We start from the raw sequence: 26,504 nt of genomic DNA on the forward strand, positions 1-26,504 counted from the left end.
AATCTTCCTCTTTGTGCTTGAAGAAGACTGTTGCCGACCTAACATCTACGCCAATCTTCCTCTTTTGTATGTGGGACATCACCACAGCATGGCTTGATTAGCAGTGTGTAGGTCCGCACCGGGCAACTGAACCTGTGTTCCCCGGGTTGCTGAAGGAGAGTGCGTGAACCTAACCACTACACCACCAGGACGGTCCAAGCATTCTATCTTTTATTAAGTGATCAACAAAGAGCTGACCCTTAACTAGGCAGTTAACACCAAATGAAAATAAGTGTCCCCTAACCTTGGTTCAGGACTGCTTTCTCAGATTTAAGGGTCCTCCCCTTTTCAATAAGGCAATATTCCCCACCACCTATGGAATGGCTCTTGACAATACAAATGTTTACTTATAAAACTCATATATTTGCATGTATTAATTATGCCCTCCACTTACACTACAGTGCAGTATCTATATAATCTAAACAAACCCTGGCTCTAAGCTCTCTGAGCCATATGGTAAAATGGCCTCACCAACTTAAGGAAGTATTTTTCATAGTTCTTTACCAACCTAGCACAATGCTGAAAGCAAACATGACACATAATAAATACTGGTTAGCTGTCAAATAATCATCAAAAATTAACAGCATTCAGTAAGGTTTTACCTATTTGTGCATAAAGTGATTAATGCCCAATTAAATAAATGCTTTAATTAAAGAACTATTTATATCTATGACACAAATAAAACTGCTCAGCCAACGGATATACACAGATGAATAAGATAAAGAGCTGCTTATATTACTAATCTTTCTTTCACAAGCTATCAAAGAAGAACAAGCCAGCCCAGACTATTATTTTGTAAAAGAATGGGTAAATAGCTACAGAAGTTTTGTTTTGTTTTTAATATGAATGGTCATATCCATTTTGGAGAGAAATAAAAATAGAAAGTTTCCTAGAAGAAGTGGCATATGGGATAAGTCTGAAGGAAACATGATCCAGGAATAGTCCTACGTAGGGAGGTAAAGCAGGGTCACATCTGAAGCAATGAGAAGGGTTGAGCAAAGACATAATAGAGAGGGAAAAACAGAAGCAAGTAATTTGCTCCAGTGGACAAACTATAAAACCATTTATTCTAATCTTAAAGGAATTTTCTTTAAGACGAATACTGAAGGTTTGAATTTCATATAACTTTTTTAAATCTCAGAAGAAATTTTGATTTACAGGAAAAGAGAAATATACCTAACGTTAAAGTAAAAGGTGGCATGCTCTGTTGTGGGAGTGATGTGAATGTATGGGAGAAGTAGACAGTGAGTGATGGAAAATGTCCACTAGGTATTACTAAAAGGCTTGGATTCTTAGACTAACACACATCTTACTTCACACAGCAAGAGTGGTTCAAGAACGTATATACATATATGTTTTTTCCTTCCCAGGCTGTCACAGACAAAAAAATAATAATAATAAAACGACTATCATTAAGCTAGAACAAGTCCATACCAAAAGCCTAGAATATCCAGAGACAGATCTCTAGCTAACAATTCTTTGTATTTTAATACTTCCTGAGATTTTTCCTCTAAATTGCCAGATAAAAATCAGTAACAGGAAAGGAATAAATAAGCTAGAGCCACCAAAATACTGGAAGGTTACAAATTATTATTGCAAAGTTATCAGTGATATTTAAATATTAGCAATGGAATACCCAAGGTCCAAAATAAAGGCATCTATCCAGCTGGTAGAGTCATTTAGGGTTGAGATTCTTTGGTGGCATTGGTTCTAACCAGATACTACAAACATATGCCCACTGTTCTGATAAATTAGTTACTCCCAGCCAGGATATCACAGAGAACTGTGAGGCCTTAGCCAAAACAGGGCTCAGAATAAGTTAAGAGAACCTGCAGGTCTGTGGTCATCAACTGCAGGTCTGTGGTATCAACTGCAGGTCTGTGGTCATTACAATTAAAGAACCGCCAACCTAATAGTTACCTCTTGAAGAGACGTGCAATGAAGAAGCCTACAGATGGCTATCTTTACTGTGAGCACTCTAAAGATAAGGGGAATGACTCTCAGATTTAAGGGCTTTGATGAATAGGCAAATTTAACAACAGAACAGAAAACTAAAGCTCTTATGTACTGGATAGTGGTTTGGTTATCAAAATTAAAAGAAATATGGAGAAACCTTTAAAGGAAAGAAAAATGGGTTCTTTGGGATGGACGTGAAAGCAGTGAGTATAAAATTTAGAGTGAGTAGATTTAATTCTGGATGAATGACATTTCTTAGCTTCTAGCCTTATTTTGAGCTAACTCCCAGGAGCAACCTAAATAAGACACTTTTTATGCCTCCTCTCCTATCCACTAACATGCATCATCTGGTCTTAAACTTCAGTGTGCCTACAAAATAAGTGAACTATTAGGAATTCAACAGGTTTAAGGTGGGTCTCAGAATTCTGCATGTTAACAATCAGATAGTACTGATGGCAAGTGATCCAGGGAGCACACTAAAGAAACTTAAGTCTAGTCATTACTAAATCCAAAGGGAGCTTAAATAAAAGTCTAGTAACTACCATACCTGAAAAGAAAAATATTTATATTTATATGTTATTATTACTGACAGCAAAGTCCTTAGCATTTATACTTAAAGTTTAAGTCTCTTAACTCTGAGTCGAAAGTAATTCTCATTTTATACAGAAAACTTAGAGTTCAAGTGACTTACCCAAGGAAATATCAATATAATATATATCACATGTCTTTAAGAACTCTTAAGTATTGTAAAATTACTCTTGAATGTTCTATAACTTGTAAGTATTAAAAAATTAAAGTTAGTTTATTTAAGAATAGTCTTTCTGGGTAAACCTAAAACTTAAATACAGTAACAACTTTACTGTCCAAAATTTTGCATGAAATGATAGTAGGATGGACTATTTTGATTTTTACCTCTTCTCTTGGTATATACATTCAAATAAGTTAGTAAAATAGCCAATAAGTCAATGAAGAGGAATACGAAGAGAATAATTTATGAATAAATTCCACCCATCTCCTAAAATTAAACAAATCATCTTATCAATAATTTGAAAATAAAGGTTAATAGAACACGTAACATTCAAAACAAAATATGCTGCAACCAGTCTATAACTGGGTAATTATTTTTTTCTCCTATTCCTAAGAAAGCATCATTTCCAAATACTTTCCAGTGACACCGTTTCTAGTCATAAAACCACAAACTAAAAAACTTCTCCTGTGGCCTTTACAGTTTTCCATCCAAAAACTAAAACAAATGTCAATCTCTGCTAAGAAATAATCAGCACTTTGTTTTCTCTATAAACTGCCACCAGATTTTTAAATTTTATAACTTTAACTTATTATAACTTAATTACAACTTTAATTTCTAAAGAACTACAAATTTACATTTAAAAACTCTGGGTGCAATGGAGTAGGGGGCTATCACCTACAGTCTCATCACTATATCACATTTCAACAATATGCATTTTCAAATGTTATATAGCTTCCCATGTTGTGTTGGACTATTACGTCTGCATACTATATCTAAGTGACAAACTATAACTTACTTAACACATTTCCTATGAGAGAATTTAGACTGTTTCTAATTTTTTGCTACAGAAAGTAATGACAGGATGAGTAAAGATAATTTTTATACATATAGCTTTTTGCTACTCTATTGACAATTAACCTAATATATACTATTTCCACTGTATCACTGGCCATTGATCTTCATAGTTCCTCACTGTCCCACAGTAAATGTTTAAATCCTTAGGCTGGTCCACATTACTATTCACCTTTGCCTTTTGTTCTCTTTACTAACTATGCCCTTCATTAAAAAAGTGGCTCGCTATCCCACCCTCACCTCCCCCTCCACCCTATGGTTTGTTTCCATACTCTTCCTTGTGCTAGCCTGCCTTCCTGAATATGAATAGCATTTTTCCTTCTTATTCTTATCCAAATCCTTCATCCCCACCAAAATCTAACACCTAAGCCAACTCACAACTTATAAAAAATCCATATGGACCCTTGCAGGTAATTTTTATTTAACTAAAATAAATTTTATAAGTAGTAGATCTGTGCATGCTATATAAAGTTCATTTAAATAATTAGTTTTTTATGTTGTTGAACTCACTTTCTAGGTCCAAGATAAAGCCACTCTCGCCCAGGGTGCCACGTCAGGAAACCAAAACTTAGAGAGCTCTCAAGTCCCTGTAAAGTCTTTGCTTGACCAGAAACGCAATTTATCCAGTCAGCCAATTCCCAACACCAAGCCAACTTGGGGCTTTCTCACCTAAAACAAGAGTGCCTATGTGGCCCCAACCAATTAGATATTTCCTATTTGTCTCTTTCTTGTTCTTTATTCTTTATCCTATAAAAGCTTTCTGCCTTCTGCTCCATTTTGCAGTTCTCCACAGGAAACTATCTCATAGTGCTAAATAAAGTTTGTATCAACCTACATTGACTTCTTTAATCAATTTTTTAACAATGTACAATCATTCGCTAAGGGTTTAAAATAAAGTAAAATAAATAAGGTAAAGTAAGGATATAAAAATAGTGCTAATAACTCAGTACTTAAAACAAGTCTGCTTTTCTAGAATATTCACATCTTAATTACTCCAGTTTCAGAAGATCACAATGCCAACTAAACATGGTTTGCTAACTTCCTTAAAAAACACTACTTGTTCACAACTAGTCAATTCCGAAATATTAGCCAAATCAGACTATTTTCCCATTTTACAGTCACTAAATGACATGTTAAATCACTAAAATTACAAATACATGCCAGGTAACATTCCAAGCAATTGTCTAATTCATCACAAATTTACTGCTTTATTACTAATACAGAGAACAAATGAAATACATAAAACTCTTCACTAAATAAACCTTTGCCCTTTGCATCCTATATAGTGAACAACATAAGCTAAGTACATCGATGTTATTTTTACTTTAACATTCTTAAATTTCATAAATCCAAATCATCCTAAGAATGAGATCAAAAAAATTAAGAACAATAAAACTAAACAACTGTGGAATTTTAACACTATTCCCAGCTGGTAGCCCATTCAAAACAAGGGCAACTTTAATTATCTACACTGAAGTGCATAATTTACCTGCAAATCCAGTCAATTTTAAAGACACCTCCCAGCATTTTAGCATTCATTCCTGCTGGAAGTACCCAATGTATAGGAGATCCACCATGATGTGATTCTGAGGAAAGTCTTGCAAATCCTAAAGAAATCAAATCACAACATAATATATAGATGCTAACATAATCAATGTTTTTATATATCCAAATTATTTTTATTCTTACCTTGAAATTTTCCACTTTCTCTGACAGAAAATATTAAGATAACACTCCTTGCAGATCTGAATGCAGCATTTAATTTCTTCTCATTTACAGGCAGTGTGGACCACACACCCTATACAAATGACGTAAAGATCAGACTGAACTCTATGGAAATCTTTCATGTTTCCAATTATATTTCCAAAGACCAAGGCTAATGATAGTATTATACTTTAAATTCAAGTAAGCTGGAATGAGGGCCTTATTTATCAGCTGTCAAACAATGTAATAATTTATTAAAAACTCAGGAAAATTATAAAGAAAATCATCAACCTTAAAAAAATCATTAAAACAACTAGTAAACACACAGGGAGTTCAAATCTTATGGGCTACAATTCTATATAATAAAAAGTCACTTGTAATTATTTTAGTATCACAACCATTTACTGTGGTAAAAACATGTCATGTGAAGGTGAATCACAACATGTAGAACATTTTTCTTCTTGAAAAATCGTGCCTAACCAAATAATTAAAAATTATTGCATTGGTAAATCCATAGTCAAGATTTTCTGTCAAGTTTGTAGCGTTTCTCATTCTTTATATTTTAGTTGAAATTTTTATGTATCAATAGTTTGACTGAAGAGGCCTGTGTTTTACATAGAGCTGGAATACAGTTATTAACTTCTGAAGCACTTTAACCAATTCTTTGTTCATGAAAGATTAAGAGATAGAAGGGTAAAGTAAGGCAGAAGCTCTAATTCAGTTCAATGTGCTCATACAAACTAGATACCCTTCACAGTAAGTGCTTAAATACTTCTGCCTACATCCAGCTGCAGAACAGAATAAACTTATACTAGACAGTTAGTAAGTTATGCCTTCCATTTGTAAAGTTTGATGGGTAATCCTCAAGTTAAAAATACAGGATAGTAATACTGACAGAAATATGGTTACAAAAATGTTTAACTTTAGTTTTAACTTTCTAAAAGTCAGTCGAAACTGTAAATTATTCATTTCAAACCAAGAAAAGAAAGAGATAATAGTCAGTGTAACAAACATGTACTTCTGTAACAAAAATATAAAAAAGGAAATTAATATCTTACAACATCCTACAGCAAAGGGTCATATTTTTGCTAAGCCTGAGGTAGACCTTTAAGCTGACTCCCCTTTTCTTCTAAATCCAAGTGATCTTAATTCTAAAAATAAACTTTCCATAAAGGAACAATTTCTTTTCAAGAAGATCTGAAGGTGTAAAAGAAGCATCAATATAATACAAAAATTGGTTAACTAAAACTTAAAAAATGTGTTAGTACAATAAATTAGCAAGTGAATGCAGAAACACAAAAATAAACAGAAACACAACTTTTACAGCACAAAAAATAAAATATATATATTTTCAATATCAAAGACTTTGGCTTCTAATATTTCTTTTAAAAATTTAAAAGAAAACTCAAATTACTATTAGGGTGTCTAACCAGCCACAAAACAGACCCTGAGTGGCAACTGGGCTATGGATCTTCCCAGCTTTAATGAAAATCACAGTAACTTATGCTACTCAAGATATTCAAGTCCACTTTCCCATTTAAAATTTTCAAGATTAGAATAGTTTCAACAGAACTGATGCTGATACCTTAGCTTTGGCAAGAGAGACATTCTCATGGTTATTACTTTTTATGAGAAAAAATCTTGCATCCTGTAGGACATATTTGAGTTTACTGGTTTGATCTGAAAAAAAGAAATCCAAGATGATTAACCAGAGGCCATTACCACACAAAGGAGCATAAGTTACACTAACTGAAATTAGCCCTCCACAACCCAGCTAAACTTTTAAAATTCATAATCACCCATTCAACCTGGAAAGCTAAGCCACAACACATAATAAAGCAAAACTAAAAAAAGACACCAGCATTTTGCCAAAAGGTAAACCTAATCTAGTGATGTTCCGATATATCAGATGCATATTTAAGTATGAAAATAGCTACAAATTTTATATACTTCTTTTATATTATTCACAGACTCATAATAGACCATTATACTATTAAAAAGTATATGCCATACATTATATCCAAAAACTGTAAAATATCCTGAGATGTTTGCTGTTGTTCCACAAGATAAGCAGTAAGAAGTGAACATGGAGCGCTATGTAAAACTACATTAATAATACATTTCTTAATGTAATATATCAGAACATTACTACATTAAAACCAACTATTAATGGAGAACCAATAAGGCAAAATAATGACTTTATGCAGCATGCAATGAAAACAATTTCAAATTTAAATGATACCTTTTCGGACAGCACGAACGGAAGATGATAATTTCTCATGCTTCTTTTCTGAACCTGTATTTAGCCAAAGTACATTTGTTCAGATTGAGCTTTAATAGAGATAAGACAAAATTTCTACAGTCTTGTCACATAAAGTTCTCATTCAAGACAAATTATTCTTCCTGGCGCACCCACACACACAAAAAAATACTTCTCAATGTGTACGAGTGTTTTGTTTTTTGGGGTTGTTTGGATTTTTTTTTTAATATGTATATTTGAACAGTTTCCCACTCAGAAAACTAGTCACTGAATCATCATCTTCCAGGAAAAAAAAAGTGAAATTCCACTTAAGCAGTAACAGAACAGGATTAAAATAATAAGAAAAAGCTTAGTTTCCTCTAGAATTATTACACTGAAACATGCCAAAAATCAATACTAATGGACATCAACAAGTTCACACTAAACTACAGCCTCCACATACTTTCTGTAGATTATATTAGAATCAGTCAGATAACGATCACAAATAAAAGTGAAATGAGAATACCTGCATATGACTCCGATGCAGAGCTTCCACTTCTATCAAAAACAATTGGAGATATGCCTCTAGCTCTCTTCCTTTCCTTCTTTTTCTCATCTAAAAAGAATTCAAACAAGATGTTTTAAAACATTACAAAACATTACAACAGGTAACCAAACAAGAATGTATCATTATGTGTCTGATTTTTGCATCATCTCCAAGCATCAGTCATTGCTAATCTCTCTCCTGATCCCTCAATTTCCTGAGAAAAATGGGTTCCATTTCAAAGACACCCTTCAAAGACTAAGGACACGTTGTTTCTCCAGCCAATTTCAATCAAATAAAAACACATGGCCACAACTGAGAACTATTTATCCTATGTTATAAAGGTGGTCTTGAATAGTTTTCCAGGAGAGGAGGAAAAAACCTGCAAAGCACTTTTCTTTCAATAAAATTCACCATGTTCCCTTCTATGCATCAGGTACCACTGTTCTAAGTACTCTTTTTAAACAGTATACTATAATTCTTCATGCATTCGAACTCTGATTCTATCTTAGATGTCTGATGAACCCCAGAACCCAAAGCTTTTCAACTGTAAAAAAAAAAAAAAAAAAAAACCCAAAAATACACTGTACCAAATTAGTGATTTCATTCTGCTTGCCACTGCGTGCTTTTGTGTCTTCAATTTCTTCTTCCTGACCATTTCCTTGCTGGATTACTGCTCCTTTTTTCAAATTCAATTTAAAGTTTATTCCTAAAATCTTAATGATAGCCTATGCATTTCTATAAAATAACTGGGAATCCTCAGTAGACAGAAAAGGTTTGCATTAGCTGTCAAGTAAGAACCATTTCAAGCATAATTTGGAACTTTATAGGCACAACAACAAGAACTAAATGGAATTAAGTTCTCCTGGCTCTGTTTATTGGTTTTAATATATACCATTATAAGCTCCTTTACTTTTCAACTAGGAGATAGGAAGGAATATGAAGGCAGAAAATGCATGTACTTACTTTTATAAAAATAACAGCTAAAAAAGAATAATCAACAATCTTGCATACAATCTATATAAGGATTCTATAAATACAGTTAACTATTTTAACAACTTTAAATAAATTATCTCTCTTAACCCTCGTCACAAGCTCATGAGATACATGCCATTATTCTTATTTAGAGAAAGGGAACCTCAACTTAGAGGGGTGGTTAGGCAACTTGGCCAGGATTCCTCAATTCCTGGTAGAACCTAGTTTCAAATGAAAGTCCTCTAAGTTGAAAGTACAAGCCCTGAGCTCTATTTTTATTGAGCAAATTCTAAAAGATCTTACTACTATTCTTGAAAGTGGATTCTACGTCTAACTAGTTTAAAGATGGAAAACTCCAAGAACATGATAAGTTCCTTTTCTTTTAGTTTAAGCATCTTTGTCTTTGTAACTTACTACTGCTTCTCCATATTTAAATATTTCTATATTGAAGAAGTAGTTTGTAAATAATGCTGATTTTTTCCTAACTTAGAGAGCTAAAAGGGAAGAGCAAAGCAACACATAGTGGCACAATTACAGAGTCAAGCCTATTTAAAGCTAGAAACCATGGGGGCATGATATTTCAAATAACCAACCATGGAGAAAAGCACTTATTTCCAGGCTTTCTGGCTTTCAATAATGATACCTGACTTTCAAAAGTTTTAAAATCCTTTCCCTCAAGGCAAACTATAAGACTTCAAAGTGAATATACTAAAGCCTCTTGGTATAAAATGACTAAGAACCTCACTCAAATAGATGAGAAATAGGAGATTTTATCAAGTTCCAAATCTCCTTCTCATACATGTCTGTTTTGCTCACTGACTACAAATTCCTGTATAGTGCCTGGCACACAGCAGGAACTGGATTTCCTGAATCAATGAATACAACACCCACATGAAAGAGATTAGAAAAATAAAACTTTGTTAAATTTTTTAAATTATTTCTTTCAAAAATTCTACCATCTTTAATTTTTCCTCTTTGACTACCTAGGAGCCTAAGCACTATGAATTGATCACTAAGGACAATACATCTCTTGCTGCTGTTTAAAAATGGTATCTTACGGTTTCAAAGTATTAAAAGGATCTCTAAGATGATGCAGGAAAAGTAACAGGAGCAGAAGAAAGCTCCTGCCCAAGTATTTTTATATAATGTTAAATCTAGCATTACCATGAGAATTCTCCAAGGATTTTTCATCTTTTTTGTACATATAATTCCCACTGCTCTTAAGTTTATGATCCTGTCTTCCAACTATTATTCTCAGGTCAAAAGAACAATGAAAGTCATCTAAACAAATAACTGTTAAACAAACAACAAAATGTGTCAGTTTTGTATGGAAGTTACTGAAAATTCTGAGAAAAAAATAAGGTAAAATAAACTGGAATCTAGAAAATTCACGACAGAAACTAAACTGTGATCTCTTTATTTAAAAACTGACATCTAATCAAGGAATTCCAAATCCACCCTTTTTCTTTTACACATTATAAATATACATTATCATAAACAGAAGGCAGTCTAGTAGTTAAGATTCGGCACTCTCACAGCTGTGGCCCAGGTTCGTTTCCCAGTCAGAGAACCACAGCACTCACCTGTTGGTTGTCATACTGTGGTGGCTATGTGTTGCTGTGATGCTGAAAACTATGCCACCAGTATTTCAAATACCAGCAGGGTCAATCATGGTGGACAGGTGTCAGCGGAGCTTTCAGACTAACAGAGACTAGAAAGAAAAACCACTCACTTCCAAAAACCAACTGGCCACGAAAACCCTATGAATAGCAGCAGACATGGTGAGGGAAAATGAGAGGACGGTACAAAAAAGACTGGGCAAGGTTCTGCTCTGCTGTACAGAGGGTCCCAATGAGTCGGAAGTGACTCCATGGCACTAACAAAAATAAAAAGAAACTACTCTAACAAAAATAATTTCCTGCATACCACAGTCTCTAAAGCATGTTCTACATAAGGGATCTTCCAAGGAAAATCCACAAATCTTCCTCAATAAGGAAAGTAAGAGTTCCAGGTATCTCTTTTAAAACAATAAACCTCTTCTATTAACAGTTTTGATATCAAGGTTTTATAAAACTATTGGCTACCATTCAAACTAAAGTGTCTTATCCATAAAAATCTGAAGTATTATCAAGTACCTTGCTACAGTATCAGCATCATCTAAGGAGCTTATTAAAGATGCAAATTATGTTAGGTCCTATCCATTTAAGTCTCCCTTGTTTGACTTAAGACAAACATTCAAGTCTAAGAAATAGTGTTCCTAACATGGATGCCAAAAAAAAGATTCTTACAATAAAATGTTCCCTATCTCCCTATGGAAGTTTCACACTCTCCACAATAATGAATATTATTCATATTGCCAATGCAATTTTTATTCTCTATCCATTATAAATTATAAAAAATATCCCATCAGTTCGCAAGAAGTATGATGGGAGAGTAGAAGATTCCAAAAGTTTTTATATCAAACCCAATTAACTCATCTATCAGTTTAACTCTTTAACTCCCTTCAAAAACCTAACCTCCCAAATCTAGAACTCTAGTGAGCAAAAGGTTGAAAGCACTGCAGTTGTCAATCACTGGAAAACAGCTGGCCATGTGCTCTATCCTCTACACTATATCAAGAATATGATGCACTAACAATGTACTACTGAAATGATAAAATTCTATAATAATGAAATTCTAACTATCCTATATATCAAAAGAATAGGGTTTTTCTTGTATTCCAATGTTTAGTATATTTTCCTTATGTAGCAGATCTGGCTGCACCTTTACATAAAACAGCCATGAGAGTATGATCACCATATAGAGATCAGGAATCTTTAAGAACCCTGACCTCTCCTTGCTGTACCCTCTGAATTTCCTCCTAAAAGAGGGCCCTCTTAGCCGAATGACTGCAACTACCTACCATTCCTACACTTACATTGCATGATCTGACACGGATAAAGTGGTAGGGCATGTAGTATTGAAGGAATGACCTAAGATGGCTCTTACCCAACCTCTCCCCAAGAATTTTAGACTCTCATTTTCCATCCTTTACACCCAGCCCTCTGGGGATCCTGCACTCGTCAGTCCACAGATACAGAATTAGAAAAAAAGTTTGTGCTCCCAAGAGAAAAATAAATAAAAGTTTGATTTCTATTACTACATGACGTAGATCTAGAGGCATTTAACATGGCAATATTCTAATACCTAGCAGACAGATTCCATACAAATACTGTATAGTTCAAGTATATCAGTGTTTAAATAAGCTGTTGTTGACTAGTATGAAAATCTAAGAACTTACAACATTAAAGCCCGAAATACATTTCCTTACAGAGAAATAATCCGACTTGTGTTCATTAATAACACAATTTGCAGCTGGGAAATACCTTTACTAACATACGTAAATCTTATTCAAATGTATTTATAATATTCAAAAGCATGTAATTAAAAAAATCACACAACAGTCATTATTAATATCCTCATCTCCTCGAAAATTTTATCATTTAATTTAAACACATTCAAGAATAAAACCAACTTGGTCAATTTTTTTTTAAAAGACAAACTTTCACATATAAAAAGTAATACCTGATCCATCTGTGCCTGAACCAGATCTGACAGACCCATCTGTGAAGGACACAGACTCAGAATCAGAGTCGCTAGCCTCACTTCGAGTGTCATAATCATTTCCCTCTTCCTTCTGGTCTCTCTCATCCTGTTCATATTCTTCTTCTTCCTCCTCCTCTTCCTCTTCTTCCTCCTCCTCCTCTTCCTCTTCTTCCTCCTCCTCCTCCTCTCCATCTTCATCCACCTCTTCATCTTCCTCTGCATCTTCCTCTACCTCTTCATCTTCCTCCACATCTTCCACCCCTTCCTCCTCATTCTCCGTGTTGTTGCCTTGCTCATCAGAAGAACCACTGCTGCCAGTCTCATGGTCAGAGCCATATTCTTCAGAGTTCACTTCTTCCTTAGAAGATTGGCTGGATCTGCTTGCACGTCTATCCACTTCAAGCCCAATTCTCTGATGTTTAAAGAAAAAGGGAAATCAGCAGTCATATAACAGACAAGGTCACAGTGAATAAATAGTTCTAAAGCCTCAAAAACAACTGCTTTCCATTTTATATCCGCAATAACATTTACTACCTCAGAAGCATCTGGTGTAGGAGATTTGGCCCTCCTTTCAGGATCCCTTTTCCGGAGACAAGTTTTTTCAGGTTGACTCTTATAAGGTTCTCTGGAGGCACTGCTTGACAGACGGATCTTCCGATCAGCTTCTAGACGTTTGTTTCTTTCAGATCTTTGATAGTCCTCATTTTTATATTCTGTGACCGACTTTCCTTTTGTACTAACTATTCTTTTGTTATTGCTAACTGATGAGCTCAATGGCTTAGAAAGCAACTGTCTTGAATGAACAGAAGGCTTTTGTCGCTTGGTGTCAGTAGATTCCATTCGATCACTTTTTCTTTTTGATCCTTAAAAATAAAATTTAAAAAGAGACACATAAAAGTGTTTGCATATTCCATTTATTTCACTAAAGATTAACAGATAACATATATCAAAGAGGGAAAAACCCTCATTTCTTCAAAATGTCTTCTGAAATACTTTTACTCCAAAGTTAAGAACAAAGAAAACATAACTTTCAAATACTGGAATAAACTCATGTTTTTGAGATGTCTCAACACATTTGAAAAAACAAATTACTCTTACTCATACGGAATTGAGTACCAGCTTGTCACGATTGTGCTTTTGGTGTTAACTGCCTCAAGGAACAAGTACAAAAGCAAAGTCACATTCTTAAGAAATTAAATCTCTATTTACACTGTTATTTCAACAAAAATAATAGAAATCTTACATACCCTTTTTCTCATTTTTATCTTGTTCACTCTCTGGATTATACAGTTCATCATCTTGTTCTGGTACTTCAGTCAAAATATCATCTAGAACATTGAGTTCTCCATCTGAAAGCAAGAAAATTAAAAGTAATAGGAAAAAATCATTATCATTAAGCATTTACTTTTGGGTACTTACTATGTTGAGGCGACAGAAGTATGAAAACATAACCCTCAAGGAGCTTTTACTTCAGGATCAAGACACAAGAATAATTCCTATAAATAACCATACAAGGTAAAAGACATGATACATACAGAGCTCTGGTCTACAAAGCCAGGAGTATACACCCCACAGGATACGAAAGGATACACTGGGGTACAAAAAGAAAATGTCAGGACATCTATATTTGTATCTTATCCTTTAATGTCTAATTTTTATAACTGCTTTAAAATGTGCACAATGAATTAGTGTAGAAATACATGTGTATAACTTATAAATAAATATACATTTATCAAGGACTGTGTACTCCCCACAAGATACTTACTGATTACCAAGGGAAAAATAACTTTACAGTGGAGAAACCAGGCAGACTCCAGTAACCAAATAATCAAAGTTTATATCACCAGTAGTGGCTCAAATCAACATAATGGACCTCCTGGTATGATCCACTAAGAATAGAACAACAATTCTGTGATATTCCTATGCAAAACGCAAAATAAGAACCTATACATGAGGAAACATCAAACAAACCCAAATTAAGGGGCATCTAAAAAATGTCAATGTCATTAAATTACAAACACTAAAGAACCACTCCAGATTAAAGAACGATAACTGAATATAGCATGTGATCTGAGAAATAACTGGGAAAACTAGCGAAACTAAGAGTCTGTAGATTATAATAAATATCGATGTTAATTTTGTGATTTTGACAGTACTATAGTTAGGCAAAAGAAAATCCTAATTTTTAGGAAATACATACTTAAGTATTCAGGGGCAAAGAAGCATCATGTCTGCAACTGACAAACGGTTCAGGAAAAAAGTGTGTCTACGTGCATATATCCATATATACACACTGAGAGAGAGAGAAAGAATGAGAGAGAGACAAATGTGGTAAAATGTTAACATTTGTGGAATGTGGTTGAAAAGTAAAAGGAAATCCTTTGTACTATTCTTATAGCTACATGTTTGTCTGAATTAATGTCAAAAGAAAGTTAAAAGAAAAAAATAATTGATGTGCTACATTATCAAAAATGTTTGAGGGGTCTGTCCCATAGCCAAACAGCTAAGTTCATGCAAATGGCTTCAGTGGTCTGGGGTTCACTGTTTTGGATCGTGGGCACAGACCTATACATCACCCATCAAGCCATGCTGTGGCAGCATCCCACACAGAAGAACTAGAATGACTTACAACTAGGATATACAACTAAGTACTGGAGCTTCGGGGCGGGGGTAAAAAAGAGCAAGGCTGGTAACAGATGTTAGCTTAGGGCCGATCTTCCTCACCAAAAAGCACATCTTAAAAAAAAAAGTTTGAGGCTGCTGGTATGGACTATAAAAGAGTGACTTGTTCAGAAGAGAACTACTGACTATAATTAACATATTCAATGATCATGAAAACGAAGAACTCAGTTTTGTCACCCCACCCTAATATGACAAAATAAGTCTTAGAAATACATACAAATATTTACTACTTTAAACTCATTCTTTTTTCTTTATAATGCACTACAGCTCATGGTAAATGTGTTGAACACTAAGTATTCTGGCATCAAAAATATCTTTCCAAATTTAAGGAGAAGCAAAGGGAAGTACAAAGTCATTAAAACCAATGAGATAAGACAATTGTATTTATTGCTCCAGCCAAAAACCGAAGCCCACTCAAAGTACAGCAAAGGCTATTAAGCCGATGTTTAAAAAACAGGTTAGATGGGGGCTGGCCCTGTGGTCGAGTGGTTAAGTTCGCGTGCTCCACTGCAGGCGGACCAGTGTTTCATTGGTTCGAATCCTGGGCGCAGACATAGCACTGCTCATCAAACCACGCTGAGGCAGCATCCCACATGCCACAACTAGAAGGACCCACAAAGAAGAATATACAACTATGCACTGGGGGGCTTTGGGGAGAAAAAGGAAAAAAATAAAATCTTTAAAAAAAAAAAAAAGGTTAGATGGGATTCAAATTTCCCCAAAGGGGAATAGAAATCAGTGACTAAAGAGAACTAAAATAGTTTAACGTTGGCATAATGAGGAGGAAAGCAAGGTTACTTAGCATGTGTAAAGGTAACATCTTCTGTATTAGGAGTCAGATACAGTCGCTATTTAAGAAAATCTCAAAATTAAGTATGACTGGAACAGCAACTTATTTCTTTGGGTAGCAATAATGTTTATTGGTACTTTATCATTCTTCTAAACTGAACACATACTATAAAGATTGTTTTTATCTTTTTTACTTATTTTTTTAAATGTTATTTAAAATCAAGATATGCCAACCAGAAATCTCATCTTCTGGACTCATGTTTTCACTAAAGAGGAAATTTGCTCAAGATCTGAATGGTGGCAAACAATTTTTAGACTCCCTATTATAAACAAAAAATAAAATCATATAATCCGATAGAAAAACATCCACATACTTAATGATTGTTGGATCAAAGCTCTCTAGTCAGTAAAACAGTGGGTCTAACAGATCCTGACAAAATCAAATATATTCATAGAAACCAAAAGAAAAAAAACTATCACAACAAAATAGCTAATTAAGCAAATATAGTGCTACACAAATCTTTTCATGAAATCACTAGTCCTTAATTAGAAAAATCAACCCAAAAGCCTGAACATTCACAGGAAATTATATATTTTACGTGGTAAATCTAACACAGAATGAAAGAATTGTGCAGGTTAATTTAAATCAATTTAAATTTCAGACATGCCTAAATCATGGTTTCCCTATAAAAAAGGGTATTATTACTTAAAAAAGCTTTAACAAATAATTATATTAGTCAAATTCAGAGATTGGTTGCAGGTTTAGAAAGCAGCTACAAATTTTTAACAAAACAAATATTAAACAATGTTTTCTTTTTAAACATTTTATCACTTTGACATATATAGTATATATGCATCATATGAAACACATAAGGTATTTTTTATCACCCATTACTTTGCAGAAAAAGACACAAGCTCAGAAGTTTAAGTTAACCAAATTCACCTGTCTAGAAACAGACGGATAGAAGTCTAGCTTAGGCTTTCTAGATCTAGGGTTGAATGAGATGGGGAACATTAAAACCACCTTTAAACAAAGTTTAAGGAAACAACAAAAACGCAATCTATTAAAAAGCTTGCGTAATTTGAAAATTAAAAATTTCAAATTAGCACACCAGAAAGCTTTGTATTACCAACATCATAGCATCTTAAATTTAAGATCAACCATAACATCCTAACTTGATGGTCTATACATTCTTATCCATGTTATAGTCCATGACACCAGTAACCTAACTGGTTTTATCACAATATTGGCAAACTAACACCCGCAAGACAAACTCAGCCCATGGCCTGTTTTTGATGACCCACAAGATAAGGATGGTTTCTGCATTTTTAAGGTTGTATTTCCAAAAAGAAGCCAAAAAGATGGGGCTGGCCACGTGGTCGAGTGGTTAAGTTTGTGCGCTCCGCTGCAGGCAGCCCAGTGTTTCGTTAGTTCGAATCCTGGGCGCAGACATGGCACTGCTCATCAGACCACGCTGAGGCAGCGTCCCACATGCCACAACTAGAAGAACCCACAACGAAGAATACACAACTATGTACCAGGGGGCTTTGGGGAGAAAAAGGAAAAAATAAAATCTTTAAAAAAAAAAAAAGCCAAAAAGAATATATGACAAAGGCCTTATGAGGCCCACAAAGCCTAAAATATTATTTACCACTGGCCGTCTACAAAAAGTTTGCTGACCCAATATAAATGACCACCTTTTAGGTAACTTTTCTCCATCACTGAAACCACTTATAGATTTATTGCAATATAACACATAGGAGAAAGACATTTAGACTTGGAAGTAAGAAAATCCAGGTCAGCTATTAAGAGCTAAGTATCCTTGGGAAAGTCCCAGCCCGAGCTCCAGTTTCTTCCCTTCTGATAAGAGGCGTTTGGAATAAAAAAGATCAGTGTTTTGGGAAGGAAAGAGGGCAGTTATTTGAATCTCCTGATGAATTTTTCAACCTATAACCCTTTCCCTATCACTATTAGAGTCTAATAAATCCTGCCTGCCACAAACCTTTTGTTAACGATCAGGACACATGATATACAAAGTCTGGTCCAGAACACAAAACAAAATCCTCCTTTTTCACTAAGACAAATATTTACATGTTCTAATTATCTACTGCTGTACATAACACACCACCTCAAAACGTGGTGGCTTAAAATAACACAATCATTTGTTATTATTGCTAATGGCTCTGGACCTCAAGGAGGGTCTCTCATGTGGCTGCAAGTTAGATGGCAGCTAGGGCCAGAATCACGTGAAGGCTTGCTCATTCACCTGTCTGGCTGGTACCTAGGCTGGGAAGAATCAAAACAGCTGGTGCTTCTAGGGCGTTTCTTTCCATGGTCACTCTCCATCACGGCAGCTTCAGAGCACACAGACCTCTTACATGGTCGTTCAGGGCTCTAAAGATGTATGTCCCAACAGAGAAAGGGCCAGAGAGTAGCTCAGCAACACTGCCAGAGTATTTTATTCAGAGGCAATCACAAAAGTCTACCTAGGTTCAAACTAAGGAGACAAAGACTCCACCTACCATTGAGAGAAGCGTCAAACACTTGGTAGATGTTTTCAAAACTACACTGTCTACTTAGTTTTGTTTAAACTTAAGGATTTTAATTATAAACGTAAGGTGTATTTTTGAAAACCAAAACCTGATTTAAAAAGGTGAGAGTTTACAGTATTGGGTTATAATATAAAGCTAACTTACGCTGCTTCCTCTGACCACCTCTTTCATTAGCTAGTAAAAGTACACTCTGTATATATTTTAATTCATTTTTTCAATTTAGAATGTATTACTTATAAAGAAAGGAATGATTATTTAAAAATTCTCAGAAGCAACTGCTGTTAAAAAACTAATCATTGGGGCTGGCCCCATGGCCCAGTGGTTAAGTTCGCACGCTCCGCTGCTGGCGGCCCAGTGTTTCATTGGTTTGAATCCTGGGCGCAGACATGGCACTGCTCATCAAACCATGCTGAGGCAGCGTCCCACATGCCACAACTAGAAGGACCCACAACGAAGAATATATAACTATGTACTGGGGGGCTTTGGGGAGAAAAAGGAAAAAATAAAATCTTAAAAAAAAAAGAAACGAATCATCATAGGCATATCCTTTTTGGAAAGAAATAATTCTCTGTTTAAGAGATAAAGTAATAACCCCTAGTTTTCTAGGGTAACTTTCTTTAAACTACCTCAATGAATGTTTTAAATTGCTCTCTCTGTCCTGAAATTTAACATTATTCTGTACAGACATATGTATGTATATATTCAATTACTTTATAGTAGTTTGACATCAGCACCCCAACCTAACAATATTAACAGTAAAACCAACAAAGGTTAGCAACTGCCAAGTTAGGAAAATTTCTACAAACATACAATTCATGTACTGTAAAAATAACTCTAACGCTGTATTTCTGTGAGATAAAGCACTTCACATTAAGTGTTTTTTGCTAAGTCTACATAAAGAACTATACCAACTAGTCTTTAAAAATCATTTTAAAACCTCTAAAATTGTGTTTAAGATGCCACAACAAAATGAATTTTTACACAATGCATCAGTGTAAAGAATTAGCTCAAATGAAACACAAACTGTTTCATTTAACAGTATTCCCATTTACAGCTAAAGTTTGAACCATTCAAAACTTATACACTAACAGCCTATAGGATGAATCTAGCTCTTGGACGCTTTGTTTTTGAAAACTCCAATATAAAAATCCAGACCCTACATTTTTTTTAAAGGACTCTTTGATGATAAGGGGCCCAGATCTCACCTGAAAAAAACAGCTGGAGCAGTCTTGATAGACTTCTGTTAAGACACAGAGAAGGTAACACATGTCAAGGTTTCGCATGAGACAATCTAGGTTTATACCTGGTAAATGAGTGTATTTACTAATTCTGCCTGAACAAAGGACATGTTTGCTCGCCCTTTTTTTTAACCTAATACAATTACCTTTGTATTAAGCAAGTACTTTACCTACCTGACCCTAGTATGCATATAAGGCTGTCACTCCTGAGTAACTCTGATGTTAAATAACTACAAATAAACTGAAGGTTCAGTTCAATAGACGCGGAGGCACAGGGACACCAAACTCCAGTTTTAGCATATACGATACTTTGTGAAAGAGTAGGAATGCTTAAGAGGACAAGCCTACTCAACTACAGTGGATTAACCGCCTTTGACAGAATGCAAGCACCATATTGTTCGGATCTTCCAAATTTTCAAGATGATTCCCAAATTCAGATTTTTTTTTGAAACTGTCTGACTTTTAAACGTCGCCTCAACTAAAAACAAAACAAAACAGGCTGCTGCTTGCTGGATTCCTCTGTGGAAGTGCAATCATCTGTGAATGTTTTGCATTCACAACATATGATACATATAGACTTCATTATCATCACTGGTGCAAACTAGCACATCTTAGTTATCAACACAAACTACCAGCAAACTGAGCTTTAAGAAAAAGGTACAGAGACAGAGGTATAGGAGGAAAAACAAGGAAATCAAAACATCATTGTTTTTACAGCCTGTTCAAAAACTGACAAGATGTTAGAAGTAACAAGGCTTGGGGGATTTTTTGGGTTTTTTTGCTGAGAAAGATTTGTCCTGAGCTAACCTCTGTGCCAATCTCTATTTTGTATGTGGGTCGCTGCCACAGCATGGCTGCCGCTGAATGGTGTAGGTCTGTGCCGGGGAACTGAACCCAGGCCGCTAAAGCGACGCCAAAGCTGAGCTCACCCAACTTAACCACTAGGCCATGGGGCCAGGCCTAAGGCTTATTCTGATGCTTGCAGGGGGGATTTTTGTTTGTTTTAGATAAACACAGGAACTTAAAAATCTAACTGGCTTTCAAAGTAGTTTAACCTTTAGAAGGTTATGTACATAACAAGAATTCCAAAATAAAGCCCACAGAATTAAAGTGACAGACTAAAATCTTTCCAATATACCAAAATCACACTTTCATCTCAAAATTCCTGGCCCAAGAAGTCCATAAACCTTAATCCTAGCATTATTGGTCTAGAAAATTAACCTTTATCTGAAACAGTCCATTTATGGACCCAGTAAGCTTCTAGGTGAGGAAATACAAAGTACTAGTTCTTTTGGGGTCCAAAATCAGACTAAGACCAAGAGAATTTAAAGAAAGAAAACCGGACAGTTAAATATACTACACATTTTGTTTTCCAACACATGGCACTGAAGTACGTTATACGTTTACATTCACTTAATATAGTTTTAGGGGAGTTCGGCCATGAAGCAAGAATTCCTGGAACCTCCCCTTCTATTACATTTTACACTAGACCAGTCTCTCCAGTTACTTTTTCGTCATTCAAAACTGTCATTCCTCTAAATGAAGTGTAGAGAGCTGGATTTCCCATCCCATTCAAATTTCTTGTCTTCCAAAAAGCATATAATTGAAGTGTAAGGACAGCATTTTTAATTTTTTTAATACTACTTCTATTATGAGTAAAACAAATACATTTGAATATCAATACATACTCCATGCTTAGAGAGTCCTAACTAAAGTGGACCAAAAAAAGTCAATCTTATCCCAAGGACTTACTATAGTGAGGGCTACAGTATGTATATACGTATGTGTGTGTAGACATTTACATGTACTTGCCTGCATGTGTGCGTGTGTGTGTACACATATAATGTAAACTGAGAAACTCTCAGCTTTGCATATCAATAGTAAATGTCACATAACTAGTCAGTTATTAATGAAGTCCAAGCTTGGGCTAATGATTTACAACCTTGCAAATCATTTATTCAAGACACTGAGACACAATTACTGTACACAAGAAACCTGACAAACAAGACAGACATACTCCGGGGCCTTCACGGAGCTTTCAGTCTGGTAATGTTGCAAACATGCTACTTCTGAAAGTGGTAACTCATTATCCACATTTTGGATTTATTAAACCTTTATAACTGTTCTTCAAAGACAACTTTCTAAGAGCTTAAGAAATAAAACTTATACAAGGTGTTTATAATTAAAAAAAGATGCATATGTCTGCATATAGAAAAAAAGTATTTAACATCAGTTAACACCACCAACATTCCAAAGTCTTTCAAATCCACTTTTTAGACAAATAACCACCACAGGAATCAGCAAGCTGGCAACTTGCCCAGTTATATAGGCTTCAGCTTCCAGGTATGGGTATTACAGAAGCATTATAGAAGTTAATGCTTGTTTATTACACAGCTAATGTGCAAAGTCCAATAATCTAAAAACTCTATGACCAAAAGTGTTTTAACTGTTCTGTGATGAATAGGAAATTCCTGCCATTTAAACTTGTTTCTGATCGAGATCTTACACCATTTATGGAATCATTTAAAAAGGTACCTGAAGTTTGTGACACGTCTAAGATTCCTAGAGGGCTTATCTTTGCAATTTCCTAACGTTTCATACAAGATAACTGATGACAATAAGTACTTAGCTTCCCACTTTTCCTTGTTCAAATATGAGAAGAGTCAAGTATTGCTATTAATTCTGGCTATTATTCTAGCTGTGTGACTCAAGCTTCCTTATTTGCTAAGTGGGTTATTCTAGAAATCTTGCCATTCTAAAATTAAATAAGCAATTCCAGTAGGTTTGTATTTGCTAGCCTTCCCAGTAAACTAAGAGACAATCTTTGATCTAAACCATAAAGACAAACACTTATATCAGAAGTTTTAAAACAGACAACTTCAATTATGGAAATTAAGTTTTTCAAAAAGTACACAAATCAAGGCCTTTCAAAAGCTGGACAACTTATCCTAAGTATTGCTAATAGGTGGCATTACTACTTCTCAATGATAGTAATAAACTTTATGTATTTGAACTGCATTTTCATCACTAAATCCATTTCTATAACAAAATTTTTAAAACATCTACTTTTCTGCCTCAATGTACATTATTGTGTCTACCCTACTACTGAGTTAAAACTATGTTCATCTTAACAGACAACGAATTCTCGAGGAGTGCTGAATTTTACTCATTTTATATTTGGGGCATCTCACACACTACAACCATCACCTACTCCTATACACAGAGCTCAGAGATTACATTCTGACACAATCAAATGTTGACTGAATTCTTATTGACTAAAATTATCTACCTTAATAACATTATTACTAATCAAAAACAGCTTCTTTTATTCACTAACACCATGCAATCCTATGCTCATATTCCTTTCAGATTTCTCAAAAAAAAAGGACAGAGGGTACTTTTTAGGATGCATTTAAGGAAGGAAAATTAAACTACTATAACCTTATCATTGAACTGCTTTAAAATAGGAGCAATATCTTAAACATATTCCCACACACTCCACTTCCCAAGCTCATCCCTATCCTAGAGCAGTTTATTGAAGCATGAAAGCATCTTCTTTCCTTTTAGGAGAAAAATTGAACAGAAGATCACAGGCTTAATGCAACTTGACTCTAGAGCTCATTTAACAAATTCCCACCCCAAATTAATTAGCCACACAGAAAAGTAGATCTGTGAAATAAAGGGCAGCAGCTGTGCCATATTTTTATTAACTATACCCTTTCCAAAACTATCATGGTAATCTTAAACTTGGAAAAGACCTTAAGGCACTATCTAAGCCAGACCACTCTGCAGACAAGTATTGATCCAGGATCTACAGTAACATCTCTATGCCCGGGAGGTCGGTATTTCAAAAGACATGACATTCCATTCTGGCAACATCAGTTCTTCCTATATTTCACTGTAATTTTATCCCTCCAACTCTCTAAAAATTACACCCATTTGTTCCTAGATGTATTCTTTGGGAACTATGTACAATGTGTTTTTATCAAAATAGTGACCAGGATTTTTTTTTGCCAGGCCTAATTCGTATAATTCTCTTTTCAAACATGTTTTCCAAACTAAGTATTTGAGGAACCAAACGGGCAATTCCTGTCACTTTGCCTATTTTACAGGAACAGCCAGAAGATACCAGTAGATATTTCTCAAGATTAATAGTCCACCTATACCACTTCTTAGTATGCTCACTTACCAGACTACCAGTTTTGATCGTGGCATTCAGAGTTTTCGACATTTCACCTAGCAGAAAACGTTGTTCTGAAAATACGCATTACATCCGCATAATCTTACCAGCAAATAAACCTAAAGGCCTGCAACTCAGAACAGGCCTTGTCTCAGCCGCGCCCAGGGCAGCTAAACGGAAAGTGAAGAGGGGAACTAGGATCAAAGAAAAACCCTAGGCGAGATAAATGTTAGGTCACAGGGAGATCGAGGACATAAAGGCAGGCCTGGTCTCTTCCACCGAGCTCAAGCTGTCGGTGGGGGGAGCAGGCGCCGCGCGGAGCACGCTAACCCCCCAACCCCCACCCCGCAACGACGACCGCGGTTCCATCGACCCACTCCCGAGCCCCGCCTCCGCCCGTCACCTTTCTCCGCACTAACCTTTCTCCTCCCGGCTGTCGGCCGCCATTGCTCCCCTCCTGTTTCCACTGCTGCCGCCGCCGCCGCCGCCGCCGCTTCGACGCGACTCGCGCCGGCGCCGCAGCCGCGGCAGCAGTAGTTCGAGGGCGTCCGTCAGTCCGTCCGCCGGGCTGCGCGCTTCGCTCCTAGGCCTCGACCAGTCACCCTTCTCGACTCACCCTTTTCCTCCCTGCTTCTTCCCCTTCTCCCTTTTCCCCTTCCCTCCAACCTCCGGCGGCCTAGGCTCAGCCTTCCCGTTGGGGCTTGGGGACCGGAGGGGGAAAGTGGAGGGAAGGGAAACAGATGGCGACGGCGGGCGGCGCTAAAATGGAGCCCGCTTCCTGCGTGAAACAATCCCGCTCCCGAAATGCCCTGCGCTGTTTACGCTTCGTTCCTCCCTGGGAACGTCACAGTGCGGAGAGGGGCGGGGAAGCGGGACGAGCAAGGGAACGTGACGTAACGTCAGCACGTCGCCCCGCCCCCCGCAGCCCGGAAGTCAGTGGATAGAGTCTCGTTTCCAGAGATTGTGTGGCCGGAGTTGTTTACGGGGAGATGCTGCGCTGTGTGCAAGCCAGGTGGCGCAGTTTTCTCACTTGAAGCCCCTATTGGCGGACTTAACCTGGGGCGGAGGTGCTTCGTGTCTCTCTGCGGAACTCGTGATTCACTTCTGGAAATCGGAGACATTTAGGACGAGTCGGGGCTGGTCACTTTGCAGTCACTACTTTCTATTCGGGGTACCAGATGTACTTTCTTAGTTGGTGATGTCCTAGGCTTACCCAAAGGCAGCGCAGGATGCAGCTAGCTCGCCCGCTTTCTATTCCGGGTACCAGATGTACTTTCTTAGTTGGTGTGCCGGCTTACCTAAAGGCAGCGCAGCATGCAATTAGCTCACCCTCACAAAGCCTGGTAGTTTTGTTTTTAATTGGGGAAAGGAATTATATTGTATTCTAATGTAGGTTTATAATTCACATGATAGAAAATTTGATTTAAACATTTGTAGAGGCCCTCGATACACAGTTGATTAAACGGAGTCTTGAGAAATCGAAACTACTGAAGTGGCCAAAAATTACTTTAATAATATGGTAAAATCTGCAAGGAAACTTGCGTAGAGTTTATTGTCCAAAGGAATAAAAATGTAATTTTGCTTCAGTACTTTATAATTGAGTTAACACAGGAAAGAAAATCTGAAGGGAAAAAAGGTAACGTTCTTACATAAAAACAAACTAATGGCACGTTCAGAGGAAGACTGTCTAGAGTTTCTTGGTGCTTGATGACGTTGGTAACAAATTGAGACCCAACTAAAGGCAGTGAGAAGATTTTAAGCAGCGGAAAAGCAAAAAAAGAGATGTTTGGAGCCGTTTGGAGGACTTGCAGGGAAAAGAGAGAAGGAAAAACAAGTAAATTTAAAACCAAGCTACCAGATGCTTAGTAATCAAGGTTGAACAGGATAGTATTTCTGTCTTTAAGGAATTTTTAATATAGGGAAGAGACAACAGGAAATTGTTGCTGAATAAATGAAAAGCAATAAGAAAAGTATATATATATACATATATATATATACACACACACACACACACACAGAGACAGAGACAGAGGTTTATGAGGAAGCCATTTGGTTTAAAACTAATTTGGCCTGACCTTGTTTATCCAGATAAGGCCTGTCTTGACCTGTCAAGCATGCATTGTACATCTGCTTTAAACGTTTACAAAGCAAAGAATGATGCCTTTAAAGATAGGGATGTATACCTCCCCCTATATCAGCATTTCTTTATAGATCAGCATTTCTTTCCAGAAACTAGGGTGAAACTGACCTACTGTGTACATCTTGTGACCTGCTGTGTTCATCTTGTTACCGCTTACCTGCTATGGTAGCAAAATAGCTTGTTATTGTAGTAAAATAGATATTCCTGTCTTATTTGATTATGTTCCTTGTTCCAAGATGGTATTTAACCATTCTGTACACGTTGCATTTTTGGAGTACTT

At 36.0% G+C, this 26,504-nt stretch overlaps 1 protein-coding gene across 7 annotated transcripts in view; it reads right to left on the reverse strand.

The window, feature by feature from the left end:
• Positions 1-24,940, reverse strand: part of YTHDC1 (YTH N6-methyladenosine RNA binding protein C1) — a 35,702-nt gene extending 10,762 nt beyond the window's left edge. For 2 of the 7 annotated variants that reach the window (XM_070614766.1, XM_008523009.2), the window contains exons 1-10: positions 24,504-24,904; positions 19,872-19,906; positions 13,890-13,991; positions 13,177-13,505; positions 12,622-13,054; positions 8,065-8,154; positions 7,542-7,595; positions 6,885-6,979; positions 5,285-5,393; positions 5,085-5,202 (exon numbers count right to left, since the gene is read on the reverse strand). In XM_070614766.1, the coding sequence (XP_070470867.1) occupies positions 5,085-5,202; positions 5,285-5,393; positions 6,885-6,979; positions 7,542-7,595; positions 8,065-8,154; positions 12,622-13,054; positions 13,177-13,482 (1,205 nt within the window). In that variant the 5' untranslated portion in view covers positions 13,483-13,505; positions 13,890-13,991; positions 19,872-19,906; positions 24,504-24,904. Of the gene's footprint in view, positions 1-5,084; positions 5,203-5,284; positions 5,394-6,884; positions 6,980-7,541; positions 7,596-8,064; positions 8,155-12,621; positions 13,055-13,176; positions 13,506-13,889; positions 13,992-19,871; positions 19,907-24,503 lie in introns of all 7 variants that reach the window. The other 5 variants (XM_070614765.1, XM_070614764.1, XM_008523007.2 and 2 more) reach the window with 4 other exon arrangements.
• Positions 24,941-26,504: the final 1,564 nt, after the last annotated feature.

Source organism: Equus przewalskii, chromosome 3, assembly GCF_037783145.1.
Source record: "Equus przewalskii isolate Varuska chromosome 3, EquPr2, whole genome shotgun sequence".
NCBI lineage: Eukaryota > Metazoa > Chordata > Mammalia > Perissodactyla > Equidae > Equus > Equus przewalskii.